Source organism: Podarcis tiliguerta, assembly GCF_965153285.1.
Source record: "Podarcis tiliguerta genome assembly, chromosome: 3".
Lineage (NCBI taxonomy): Eukaryota > Metazoa > Chordata > Lepidosauria > Squamata > Lacertidae > Podarcis > Podarcis tiliguerta.
In genome coordinates this window covers 110,435,740-110,449,825 of record NC_139536.1, presented here as the reverse complement: position 1 = coordinate 110,449,825, position 14,086 = coordinate 110,435,740, and the positions used below count along the sequence as shown (strand labels likewise).

General features: G+C 44.9%; 1 protein-coding gene across 5 annotated transcripts in view; it reads right to left on the bottom strand.

Moving 5' to 3' along the window:
* Window positions 1-1,981: 1,981 nt before the first annotated feature.
* ZC3H13 (zinc finger CCCH-type containing 13) overlaps window positions 1,982-14,086 on the bottom strand; it is a 48,423-nt gene continuing 36,318 nt past the window's right edge. For all 5 annotated transcript variants that reach the window (XM_083435264.1, XM_083435267.1, XM_083435268.1 and 2 more), the window contains 9 exons: window positions 13,345-13,527; window positions 11,656-12,133; window positions 11,188-11,291; window positions 9,243-10,250; window positions 7,861-8,355; window positions 6,295-6,444; window positions 4,434-4,634; window positions 3,370-3,533; window positions 1,982-2,606 (listed from right to left, as the gene is read on the bottom strand). In XM_083435264.1, coding sequence (XP_083291390.1) covers window positions 2,439-2,606; window positions 3,370-3,533; window positions 4,434-4,634; window positions 6,295-6,444; window positions 7,861-8,355; window positions 9,243-10,250; window positions 11,188-11,291; window positions 11,656-12,133; window positions 13,345-13,527 — 2,951 coding nt within the window. In that variant the 3' untranslated portion in view covers window positions 1,982-2,438. The remainder of the gene's footprint in view (window positions 2,607-3,369; window positions 3,534-4,433; window positions 4,635-6,294; window positions 6,445-7,860; window positions 8,356-9,242; window positions 10,251-11,187; window positions 11,292-11,655; window positions 12,134-13,344; window positions 13,528-14,086) is intronic.

The window sequence follows — 14,086 nt, the reverse complement described above, 5'->3', positions numbered from 1 at the left end:
GCAATACTAATAGGATGCCTAGTGTCAGGGAACTGCCATCGGAGCTGGAGGCAGAGAGAAGGCTCCAGAGGGATGCCGGAGAGGGTCCCAGCAGGGAGAGAGGCAGCCCATCCGCTGGGGAAGGAAATCAGCGTAACACTAGTGGAGAAGGGGGGCAGATGGGGGAATCGGAGAGGTGGCTCCAGGACTTCTTGCCGGAGACCAGCGGAGAGAGTACGGGTACTCCGCTGCCCACACCCTCCCTGCGCAGAAGACTTCCGCGCAGGGAGAGTAGGAGAAGACTGGGCGTCAAACAGCTTTTATGCTGGAAGAGGTTCAAGAAACGCCCACTGACGGATTCTTCCAGCGACTGAGGCAGCCACGAAACTTGAGGCTGTCCAGACAGAAAGGGTTCAACCAGGTAACCTAGCCAGGAGTGGAGGCAACTTACGCACGAGCAACCCCTAGAACCATTACACCTAGTACTTGTTAATTTCTTCACATGGCTTTATAAAGACAAACTGTCAGGTTCCAAACTCCCATTCTCCAAGGAAAAATGTTAGAAGATGCCAATCTGGAAATGTGTTAATAGCATGTATATTGCTATTCATAGCACATTCATAGAAGATAGCTAAATGTAATCTCCATGTAGAGGCATGTGACCAAGAATGAATCACCACTATGTTCTCTTTGGAAACATCCAGTCTTCTGGCCAGCCACTACTGGAAACAGAACACTGGGTTAGATGGTAAGAGCTGTTCAATAGTGGAATAGATTCCCTTGGAAGCTGGTGGTTTTTAAGCAGAGGTTGGATGGTCATCCACCATAGATGCTTTAGCTGAGATTCCTGCATTGCAGAGGGTTGGGCTCGATGACCTTCAAGGTCTCTTCCAAGTGTACAATTCTTTGATCCTCATCTTGTGCAGCAAGGCAGTTTTTATATTACATCAAAAGACAACTCTGAGGATATGCAGGTGTAAGTTCAAGACGTTTATGGGCTTTGTTCCCTGAAGCTCGCTTGCATTACACAATGCCCTTTTTGGCACAATCCCCTTTTTGGCACAAAATAGGTTCCATCCTTTGTTTGGCAATCCTATAATGTTGGTAAGGTAAAGGTAAAGGGACCCCTGACCATTAGGTCCAGTCGTGACCAACTCTGGGGTTGTGGCACTCATCTCGCTTTACTGGCCGAGGGAGCCAGCATACAGCTTCCGGGTCATATGGCCAGCATGACTAAGCTGCTTCTGGCGAACCAGAGCAGCGCACAGAAACGCCGTTTACCTTCCCGCCGGAGCGGTACCTATTTATCTACTTGGACTTTGACGTGCTTTCGAACTGCTAGGTTGGCAGGAGCAGGGACCAAGAAATGGGAGCTCACCCCGTCGCGGGGATTCAAACCGCCGACCTTCTGATCGGCAAGTCCTACGCTCCGTGGTTTAACCCACAGCGCCACCCGCTTCCCCATGTTGGTAATGTTGGTATGTACTGCTAAAACCTAAAACATCAGCACTTCAGCCAGCAAAACAGGGAGACGTAGTCATAAGCAACAACTCCGTGTGATTTAACTTAAACCCCACAGAGGTTACATTTGTACTGCACCCTTGATACCATATAATCATTCTGACTGTTTCCATTCACTTCAGTAGAACAGAGTTCTCCCTTTTAGACTGTTTTACGGAGATGTATTTCTATATTTTTAGTATATAAACTAATTTCATTATATGGGAATTGTTATTCTCAGGTTAATCTACATTGCACTTTGAGTATTCTGAAGCAAGGGCTTATTTCTTACTCAACCCTTGTTCCCTGGAACAGGTGTCTCTCTTACTAGCCAACCAAGCAATTTACCTTTGGTTGTGGAAGTGTTTCCACTTAGGAAGACGGAAGCAATGGTTATAAAAGCAATGCATTCATCTGTAAAAAGAGCTACCACATTATTAGCTTCTGTGTTGATGAAGCTAAATTATGCTAGCCAAAAATGAAGGTAACAGTACAATGTTCACACATTGAGAAAACAAGACTTTATGTGGTTGTATTTTTGACATGAATGCTACAGACTAGACGAGCTTTGCACTAAATGTAAAAAACCTCATTGATAAGAAAATTTTGCAGAAGAAACTTTGTACACAAGCCTTTAAAAAAAATATCATGTTTTTTCTTAAAAATTTAATAGCTGGTGACAAAACAAGTCTCCAAAAATGGACATCTTCACACACTTAAATACAAGTGAGTTCTTAAATAAGATCTGTTGTTAGATGTACTAAAAACATGCAGTGAACCAAACAGAAAGGTCTTCGAACTGTTGTACAAACAACCTTCTTTGTTATCTCATCTCGTAATGCACACTGTACGTATGGAAAGTGTTTTCCTCTTCTAGCACAAACATGCTTCTTCACAGGAATAAAGATGGAAACATCAACTATTATCAAACAGTGAAAAGGCCAGAGACAACGACCAGCTCAGGACATGCAGATTTCTGGGATATACGGTTGTGGAAGCTTAGTGTCCTCTGTCTTTTCTTGTCCAGAAACTTGGCGAACAGTCTTGCGTTTAAACAACCGTAGACTCAACCGCAGTAACTCGTTGTCTACCACTGGAGGATTTGTGTAGGTTTGTTTGGTTGTGCCCTGTTTGAATGGAGAACAATTGCCAAGTTAGTCACAGCTGCATGGTGGGTTCAGACACTGTCACTCTATGAACTTAAAAGATGCTACACAACTAGTGCTAATGAACAGTGCCTGGTTTATCGGAAGAACATTTAGCAGTATGTCTGGGAAATGATAATTTCCACAGGTACCTAGAATTATTTCAGGGGAGAAGAGCATCTTAAAACAGCCACTAAAGTGAGAAGTCATCAGGTCTTAAAAGCTTCTAGTGTTCAGTCATTAATTACCGTATTTTTCGCTCTATAAGACGCACCAGACCACAAGATGCACCTAGTTTTTGGAGGAGGAAAACAAGGAAAAAAATATTCTGAATCCCCGAAGCAGAACAGCAAGAGGGATCGCTGCGTAGTGAAAGCAGCGATCCCTCTTGCTGTTCTGGCTTCTGGGACAGCTGCGCAGCCTGCATTCGCTCCGTAAGACACACACACATTTCCCTTTACTTTTTAGGAGGGAAAAAGTGAGTCTTATAGAGCAAAAAATACGGTAAATTTCTGCCACCTTTTAAAAGGAAAAAAATGGTATCTGGACAAGTACCAAACCCATTTGCAGAAGAAACCTAACTTAGGTGGCTTACGAAACAAGGGAAGGGTACGTGAGGTTGGTTTAGATGCATATAAAGACGATTCCATAGAAACAAGTCTCAAAGTTAAAAGATCAAGTCGCTTTGCAATTACTGAGTGTTTAAAATGTGTTTGTGATGCGGTGGCCTGTTAGGTGCACTTGCCTTTTCATTTTTGACTAGCTGCTTGCGGATTGCGGAGTCTCTCCTAAAGCACAGGGCCTTGCAACAGGGACCAAGATTACACAGCAGGCCAGATCGCTCTTCCTTTCGCAGCAGGGCAGCCATGTTCAGGGCCCCAAATTCATGCTCAAACAAGTTCTCAGCGTCTACAGAAAAGCAACATAAAGAACATAATATTGAGAAAATGTTTGTAAAATGATGGATAAGACACCAATATACAGCTGTACTATGTCAAGAGAAGAGTGTGTGTAACTAAAGTGAATGATGGAGCACCAAATTTGATTACTAGGGTCATCAGGGCACTGACTTATGTTTGGCCCACGCCCCAAGAGTTTCTCTGATCCTTTATTTCCCCCTCGGCTAAGTGAACGGTGGCTTTTCACTCCTATACAGAAAATTAAAATGTTGCACTTCGGGAAACTTTACAGTGAGAGTGAATATTACCTTCCATATCGCTTACAAGGATCTTGGATGGTTTGTGTGCAACGTTTCAATATTTCAACGGAGCAGCAACACATACACAAACCCCCTTACAGACGTCATACTTATTTCAAACAGCTGATTTGATACAGCCTATACAGAACTAAGGATGCAGATTTGATACAGCCTATACAAAACTAAGGATGCGGGTGGCGCTGTGGGTTAAACCACAGAGCCTAGGGCTTGCCAATCAGAAGGTCGGCGGTTCGAATCCCTGCGACGGGGTGAGCTCCCGTTGTTTGGTCCCTGCTTCTGCCAACCTAGCAGCTTGAAAGCACATCAAAGTGAAAGTAGGTAAATAGGTACCGCTCCAGCGGGAAGGTAAACGGCGTTTCCATGTGCTGCTCTGGTTCGCCAGAAGCAGCTTAGTCATGCTGGCCACATGACTCGGAAGCTGTACGCCAGCTCCCTCGGCCAATAAAGCGAGATGAGCGCCGCAACCCCAGAGTCGGCCACGACTGGACCTAATGGTCAGGGGTCCCTTTACCTTTACCTATACAAAACTAACAAAATCCTTGGATGTTTTTCTAGCTTCATTTGGACACATCCAGCAAGCCAATTATTACCTTTAGGCTTCTCTATTGTTCTCTGGCATGTTTCTTTAATTTTGGTGAAGAGTGAAGGGCCGGCGAGTTGTTTGGAAATGCCGACTCTCAACATAACAGCGCCGGGAGTAAATTTCAGAAGAGCAGCTCCGGGCTCTCGCGGCTCTTTGGGCTGCTTTGGCATTAGACTAGACCAGTCTACATCTATTACATCCACAGGATCTGAAAACGCACACAAAAAAGAAGTTATTCCTCCGCTCAACAGTATGTATAAGGCAGAGCTGAAAAAAATTATGGTCTCTCACTTATTACCATACAATGGATACCACAGTCATTTAAATGGCAAGAAATCTGGAATTCACAGGACATCTATTTCTGAATAAACTACCGTATTTTTCGCTCCATAAGACACACTTTTTTCCTCCTAAAAAGGAAGGGGGAATGTCTGTGCGTCTTATGGAGCGAATGTGTGGTCGATCGCTGGCTCCCTTTCTGGCCCCACCCCCTTGCCCAGGCCTCCATTGCTGAATGTCCTGCAGGCAGAGGCTGTTTGTTTCCCCAGTGACATGTGACTGGCTGATTAGATTATCTGTCTGGAAACTATAGAAGCAGCTCGCTTTCCTTTCCTAAAGAACCTGCAGAACTGTGAGCTGAACCCCATAAAAACAGGATTTTTTTCCCTTTGCAAAGGAAGCTCAACAACTTTGAGCTGATCCTCAAAAAATGGGCTTTTCCCCTTTGCAAAAGAAGCTGCACAACTGTGAGCTGCTCCCCCCAAAAACGGGGCTTTCCCGCTTTCCTCCTCTAAAAACTAGGTGAGTCTTATGGAGCGAAAAATACGGTGAGTGACAGTTGCCAGCTACTCTCTAGCAAAGGAGGATGGAAGAGGAGAAGAGGGGAATCTCTTGAGTTTCTTCCTTGATGAGAAACATTGAGAGAGACTTTCCTTCATTCTGGCTCTGGCAAGACTTAATAACTGGACAGAAGTTAAACAGTAAAGTTTGGGGTTTTAAAAAAATACCATGGCACATTTTTAACTCTTTCCAAGTCACTTGGCTATTAAGCCTATTTCTTATTATCTTATTGGTTGCATTTATAGCCCATCTTTTCTCCAAGGAGCTCAAGGTGGCATACAGAGTTTTACCCCTCATCATCTCTACAGCAACCCTGTGATGCAGATTAGGAGGCGAGGCAGTGACTGGCTCAAGTGGGATGTGGCTGGGTTCAGACATCGCAACCAATGATGGTTTATTAGACTGGGAACAAGTCCAGCATCCATATTTATTCATTTTATTCATTGCATTTAGACACCAGCTTTACCTTCCAAGGATCTCAAGGTGGTTTATATGGTTCTCCTCCACATTTGATCCTCGCAACCACCCTATGAGGTAGGAGGTGGTCACTGGATCAAAGTCACCCAGTGAGCTTCATGGCTGAGTGGGGATTCAAACCCTGCTCTTAAAGGTCCTAGTCCAATACTCTAACCTCTACGCCACAACGGCTCCTTTCCTTTCCCCTCCCATCATGTTCCCAGCTTTGGTGCTGAAGTCATGACTTCTTAAAACTATGGTTTCCCATGATCTGGACCAGGAAGCTGTGCTTTAAGAGCTGTTTACAAACCAGAAACTGATATGTTATTCTGTTATTTGGATGGGATACAAAACTTAAGAGAACAGGAAAATTTCTCTCCCCTTTCCCGTGACTAACAGAAGTGGAATTAAGCAAAATCACAAAATGAAGGCCATTCATTTAATGTGTATAAATTAGGCAGGCTGCAGAGTACACATTATCTATACATAGAAGCTGTGTAGACATAAAACAAAAGGGTTGAATTTATTTCAATTCACACAGGCCTGACATAAAAGGGATTGCTAAAACTCACCTGGCATCTTCTCCTCATCCTGTTGATCCTCCCTCTTTTCAGCATCACCAGCCAAAATTTCATCCAGTTCATCATCACTAATTGGTTCATATTCTCCGGCACCGGATCCCATTGACTGCATATCATCTATTTTGACTTCATCATCTCCACCTACAGAAGAACAGTGCCAAAAGATATCTATTTGAACTTTCAAGCTCACCTATACCAACATCAATGAAATGCAGACCTTCCATGGCTTGGATTCTAATGTCTGAGAGTCCAGTTCAATTTATAGAAAAGTGATCCCACTAAAGCTGCCTATCTCTCTCTACCCACCCCCCACAAAATGCTCCAGAGTCTTGGGCCCCTCTTTGAAATGGCATGGGATGTGGTGGCTGAAGCACAAAGGGCAAAAACCAGAGATCACCCCTTGGTGTGAGCAGATAGCAGTTTTTGGATCCAAACCAAATGTGAGCTGCATATTATATTTGGGAAGACTTTTTAAAACCCATTTGGTTAAGAGTTTTAACAAGAAACTTTCCATACTAAATACACATCTTTGTTGTCATTTTAAGTGCCAACTGAACATGCTGCAGGAGATGAGATTAGGATCTCCTACTGTTCTTGTTAGGGACGCAGGTGGCGCTGTGGGTTAAACCACAGACCCTAGGACTTGCCAATCAGAAGGTCGGAGGTTTGAATCCGCATGACGGGGTGAGCTCCCGTTGTTCAGTCCCTGCTCCTGCTAACTTAGCAGTTCGAAAGCACGTCAAAGTGCAAGTAGATAAATGAGTACCACTCTGGCGGGAAGGTAAACGGCATTTCCGTGCGCTGCTCTGGTTCGCCAGAAGCAGCTTAGTCATGCTAGCCACATGACTCGGAAGCTGTACGCCGGTTCCCTCGGCCAATAAAGCGAGATGAGCGCCGCAACCCCAGAGTTGGTCACGACAGGACCCAATGGTCAGGGGTCCCTTTACCTTTACCTTACTGTTCTTGTTAGCAGGGAAACAGTGTTTGAAGAGAATAAGAGCTGTTCGACAGTGGAATTTGCTGCCAAGGAGTGTGGTGGAGTCTCCTTCTTTGGAGGTCTTTAAGCAGAGGCTTGACAACCATATGTCAGGAGTGCTCTGATGGTGTTTCCTGCTTGGCAGGGGGTTGGACTCGATGGCCCTTGTGGTCTCTTCCAACTCTATGATTCTATGAACCTTTTCCTCCTGTCTCTTTCCCTTGGCATAAACTCCTCACTGCAATTGGCTCTAGGAGGCAGGGCACAGAGGATGCAGATAATGCCCATGTCCCTCCCCAATCCTATTAGAGCAACTGTGTGTGTGTGTGTGTGTGTGAGAGAGAGAGAGAGAGAGAGAATGAATGAGAATGATTTGCATTGGAGATCATGGAAGAAGAGTCAAACACACTCTTCTAGAGGCATCTATACTGTTCAGGGCTCTGGCTACACTGCTGAGATGGTGTTGTGAATTGGACCCAAGATCAGAACCCTCAAACAAGAAGATGATGAAACACTCAATTCTCCATCAAGAAGATTCATTCAGGTATTTGGACAGCAAAAACAGACCGATAATACATCACCTTCTAAATGTTCCACTTTCTCAGCTTCAACCCCATCTTCGAATCCTTGCAAAGGTCCCAAGTCTTTATCTAGCCTTTCCTTCTCGAGGGAGGTAGAGTCCAAATAGATCACTTCAAATTCTGGATGCTCCTTGCCCGGTTTTGTTTCACTGTGCTTGGATAACTCTGCTTGAGAGGAAATATTGGCACCTCGATCTCTCTCAGGATTCTCCAGGAGTAGCCTCTCCTTTTCACGATCTGTATCCCTTCGCTTTTCCCGCTGTCTCTCTCGTTCGCGAATTCTGTCCCGCTCTCTGTTCCTTAACCAGTCTTTGGCGGAATCTCGGTCCCAATCTCTCTGCCTCGCGTCTCGTCGGTCCCGTTCACGATCGTGCTCATGCCTGTCTCTCTCCGGCACCCTTTCCCTGCTATCAAAGGACCCAGATCTGGAATGACCTTGGCGATCCGATTCAGGAGAACTTCGCCTGGAACTGTGGCTCCTTGAATCCTGTCGATCTGGATAAAAGTGTTAAGCAGGTGCATGACTATGTTGTACATGGACTACACACCTAACAGAGCTTGGCTGAGAATAAGCCATGTTCCGCCAGCTCTCTTCTTGCTCTTCCCCTTTGAAGGTGATATTCTGGTTTGTTAGAACACGGTTTCCCCTGATGTCCACGCTAGGAAACTGTGGTTTAAGTGCTGCTTTACAAACTAGGGTATGATCCTATGTGCCCAGACCCCCACCCCTACAATTCACTGTTTCTTTGGCAGACAGGAAAAACTCCCTCAGCAAATGAGTCAATCTGGGAAGGGTTCCTGGAAAGCAGAAAGTCTGGATGCTTCTGCTCTGAAGATGCACCGTTACACCTTCACACATTTTTGTCAAAATGAAATATTTATCCCCAACCAGCAATTTGTGATAGTACCGCCTTAGAATACAGGCAAAGGTGACGCTACAAAGGATCTAAGCAGTTGCCATTGAACATCTAAAAATGTTCCATGGTTAGAAAAGGCATCGTGGTTTGTTTATTGTTTTATGATGCCATTTTAAACTGAAAGCCGCCACGGGAGCTTCTTGAGTCCAAATTCACGCAATTAATGAAGACAATAACGAAGTCTACAAATCAATTTCAAAACTTAAAGAGGGTATCGCATCAGGAAAATCATAAACCAACAACCAACCTTCAAACAATGAAAGGGAATTGTTTTATGAGGCTAAAGGTTATGAAATGCATACAACACTTGGGTAAGCGGAAGCCAGCAACTTTCCTGACCCTCTCCCCATTGCAGCCTCTCCCTGGTGTTGGCTGATGCTTAGCAAAGGTCTGAGGTATTATGAGAATCTGAGGAAAAAGCAGGCAGAGGCAGCTTGTGCAAGCAAAGAACAGAAGTGGAACTACCTGAAGAGGTGCTGCGGCTGGGAACCCCTCGTTTTAGTTGATCAATTCTCGACTTGCGCTCTCCAGCAATTTCTAGACACCTCCTCTCTCTCTCTCTGTCGCTGGCGCTGCTATGCAGGATCTTCTTAATGCCGGCCTGGTCATCTCCGCTACGATGTGCAGAATCATTGGAGGGCGAGCGAAGTCGGCTGGAGGTACGGCTCCGGTTGCTACAAAGACTGCTGCTTCTTTTCTCTTCCGTAGGTTTATGGTGAGGGGGCTCCTCAACCACGTGAGGGGGCTCCACGGCTTCAGTCCTTGCGCGATGGCTAGTTCTGTGGGGCTCCTCAGAACTTCTCTCCAGAATGCTTTCCCCACGCTCTGGAACGTCCTCATCCGACCAGTCGCTAAAGGTTGTGTCCTCTCTCTTGGGCGCAGCTTCTACGACCACAGATTTCTCAGGCACTGCTTCCACCAGCTCCTCTCTGGTGGTTACCGGTGGTGTCCTGGGGCCTTTTTTCTTTTTCTGGTGTGGGCCGCTGTCCTCATCAGAAGCCTCAGAATCTCCTTTAGATCTTTTGCGCTTCTTTTCGGTGCTCTTCTTTTTCTGCGCTTTCTTGGGAGAAAAGACCTGGGCTTTCTCTGGAGCCGGCTCGCTAACAAAGCGCTCCAGCGCAACGTCATCTTCTTTCTTCTTCTTCGTGGCCTTCTTCTGTATTTTAACTTTTTTCTTATCTTCGTGCCCATGGTCAGCAGCCTCTCGTTCTTCAGAAGCCCGGTTGCTTATGTTTTCTTGCACACGGCTCCTTGAACTTTCGTTGGTCTCCCGCTGCTCTCGCTGTTTGTCCCCAGAAGAGGAACTCCGCTCCTTGAAATCACTTTCCTCATAGTGTCTGGAGCTGTCCTTTCTCTCCGGCTTTCGGTCGCTGTCTTTCCACCGGCTCTGCTTGTCTTCTGAAAGGTGCATAGGACTAAGTGAGCGCGATTCCTGAGGTCGAACAACCTGGCTCAGTAATCTGCGTTTTTCGTCTGTGAAAGATGAAAAATATGTCATGACACTTCTTTTCTCAACAGGCCCTTACATCTGATTGTCTCGCTTAGGTCACAACTAAGTGGCCTGCACATATCCAACATTAAGGGACACAATTCCTTGTACGTCCGTTGCCGGTTACATTTTTAAATGCCCATTTTTTTAAAAAAATAACAACCACAAGCACATTTGAGATGAAAGATGCTCATAAGAAAACCGCCATCAATACATATACACTGTTTCCTTATCCTATAAATACCACCTGAAAGTAAAGAAGGATACTCTAGAATATCTTTGGCCAGACTGCACATTTAACATCAGTGATGTACTTTTGGTGAAAATGTTTCCGACTTTTTAAACCAGAACATTTTCTGTTTCATAAGCTAATCCGCAAAGAATGGATAACAATTTCAATTACAGCATGAGGAAAGTTTGGCAGTTTCAAAATTATTAGCTTTGTTTACTAAATACAAGTACATTAAACATGGTAAATTAGATTAAGTTCTAATTTTTGGAGTTTTGTGCTCGCACAGCCAACAGTCAAGGAGAACTTGCAGACTGACATGTTAGTCGCCACTGTTAATTAACTCAGCCTTCATTGTTTTTTCAAGTTCCACTCATGTTTTTAGCTAATCTGCAAAAGCTCTGACATTTTCACATCTTTATGATCATGGTAAAGTGCCTCAAAAATGGGCAGGGGAAGGTAAGTATTAGAAATAGGACGGACTTTGAAATGTAAAATGCAAGATAAATGCTTCGCTTAAGAAAGCAAATCTCTGCAAGAATGATAGCCTTGCACATATAACTCAGCAATAAAATACTTACAGACATACAAAGGCATATACTTTTAAGTCATCCTTTGCTATCTCAGCTTGCGAAATGAAAGCAGTTACTTCTAATCTGCATCTAGCAAGGGGACTGCATGCTTTCACTTACTCTGATCTTCTCCACTGTTATAGGCATCGCTATCAGGTGAATGCTCACGGCGGCGCTTAGGTGATTTACGAGGGCTGGGGCTACTTTCATTTCTGTGACGTTTTCTATATCAGGCCAAAAAAACACAATCAAATTTAATGCACTTCTAAGAAATCTCTCATCTTTCACCATAAAAACAAACAGAACTGTAACAAATTGCAGCGAATTGCACTGCCATGACCTATGGGGGTCCCTTCCAACTATACCATTCTATGAGATAAATTTTTTACAAGGGATCAGTAAAGTGTGCGCTAGTCTTCTTTAAAAAAAATTTTTTTTAACCATATGGCATATGAACCTTCAATGTATCCCCAATCAATTATCCTTTTGCAGGCCTAACCATAGAGGCATTTAGTCCTTTTGCCGTCTGGTGCTGCCAAACTGGCCATTCTAAATATCAGTTCATTTTCTTTTAAAAACCAAACTTACTTGGACTTCCTCTCTTCGCGGCTATCTCGTGTGGCCCTTTCTTCCCGGATGTCTTCTCTTTTGTCTCTGCGTTCTTCTCTTCCTCTCTCCTTGTCCTCCCACTCTCTCTGGCGCTCCCTTTCCTTCTCTCTTTCACGCCCTCTCTCTCGTTCACGCTCTCGTTCCCTTTCCCTTTCTCGCTCCCGTTCTCGCTCCCTCTCTCTTTCCCTCTCCCTCTCCCTTTCTCTGTCGTGATCCCTGTCCCGTTCCCTGTCTTTATTATCCCTTTCTCTCTCGCGTTCTCGCTCGCGGGCACGTTCACGTTCAGCTTCTCTCTCGCGCTCCCTTTCTCGCTCGCGTTCACGCTCTCTCTCCCTCTCTCTCTGTCTTTCATCTCTTCGGTCTTCACCCCTATCTCCCCTTCGCTCTTCTAATCTTTCATCACGTTCGACGTCATCGTTCCTTCCCTGGTGTCGTACTGGCGAGCTTGGTCTAGGATCTGAAATGATAAAACAGGTTTCGTTTCCCTGCATAAACAGACAGACTTCAACATCCAGCTAATTATTTGTGTATTCCTGCAGAAGGGAACCTCCAGCCCATGAGTCTGGCAGGCTTCCCCACTGGTCACATAAGGGCGCTTTGGCTACATCTACCCTACACCTGACATTGGATTTGCAGGCACCACTGATCAGCCAAATGGTGGTGCTTCTAATACTTTGGGCTTCTAATATTGGCCCAAGTTACCAAACTAGTTAACAACTAATATGTTTGCTGAAGTAGCAGGACCACAGTCAGTCCATTTCCTTCCTCCCCCCCCCAAAAAAAAGTTTTATTAACAATTTTCAAGATAAAATACAGTAAAAATCAAACTAATCTACAGAATAAGAATATTTAAAAAGCCAAAAGATAAAAAAGCAAGAGGATAAGAGGGAAAAAAAACTTGTAAGGCCCTTCAGCATATTTCTATCATGTATACCCTGTCATTTACCCACATTTATCCCTTCACGGCCTAGGACCCTCATACCTACGGGACCGCCTTTCCCGGTATGCTCCACGGAGAGCCTCAAGGTCCATAAATAGCAACACCCTAGTGGTCCCAGGCCCTAAGGAAGTCAGATTAGCCTCAACCAGAGCCAGGGCCTTTTCAATACTGGCTCCGGCCTGGTGGAACGCTCTGCCTCATGAGACCAGGGCCCTGCAGGATCTGATTTCTTTCCGCAGGGCCTGTAAGACAAAATTGTTCTGCCTGGCCTTTGGCTTGGAGCCAATTTGATTCCCTCCCCCACTTTCTTTTTCCTTTCTCCTCCTGTGATGCATTTTAATATTTTAATGTTTCAATATTTTAATGCTGTCTTTTAATCTTGTTTTTAAGTTGTATTCATTCAACTTGTTTTTATTATTGCTTGTTAGCCCGGCCTTGGCTGGGGAGGGCGGGGTATAAAATTTATTATTATTATTATTATTATTATTATTATTATTATTATTATTATTATTATTATACAGAGGTGATAGACTCTTCCACCTGGGAGCCTACTTCTTTTCTCAGTCTCTCTCACCCTGGGGAGACGCTTTCTACCTGCGTTTCTTTCATGCAGGGAGCCCGTTTCCCTCTTTATTCAATTGTTAACAGTCACTCTCCCCGCTGCATAACTGTCCTTGGGAAACTGTTCTGCTTCAGCTACTTACTGATAAAGTATCAACAGTACCTACCTCTCTCTCTGTTGTCGCGCTTGTCCCTTTCCCCATGCCTTCTTTCAAAGGAAGAATCCCTCGTGTGCTCACGGTTTTCGTAGCGATCCCTGTCGGGATAACTGCTCCGAGATTCCCAGCTGTCGTGGTAGCTGCTGCTGGTGTTGTGGCTGTCGACCTGAGAGCCCCTTGCTCCTCGACTACCTAATGAAAACAGACATGTAGAAAAGCACAGGGAGGTGGCCTGCTGCCGTGCTGAACGGTTACAGGATCGCTAAAACCTTTTTTATAATCTAAAAATGTTTGTAATTCGTTTTGACTTAAAAATACATGTATGGTGAGAGCCAGTGTTGTGCCGGCGGACTCAGCAGTTACTTCCCCTTCCTCTCCTTTGCACTGTAGCCTCCTGTGACTCTCTAAATATGCTGCAGTGTCTTGCAACCCTCTGAAATGGATCTGGAGTCCGGGACAGGAGAGGAGGGAGGAGACGACAAAGCAAGCCTATTTACATGAGCGGAAGTCTGCTGCACAAGTGAGACAAGGAGGTTAAGGGGTGATATGATAGCCATGTTCAAATATATAAAAGGATGTCACATAGAGGAGGGAGAAAGGTTGTTTTCTGCTGCTCCAGAGAAGCGGACACGGAGCAATGGATCCAAACTACAAGAAAGAAGATTCCACCTAAACATTAGGAAGAACTTCCTGACAGTAAGAGCTGTTCCGATAGTGGAATTTGCTGCCAAGGAGTGTGGTGGAGTCTCCT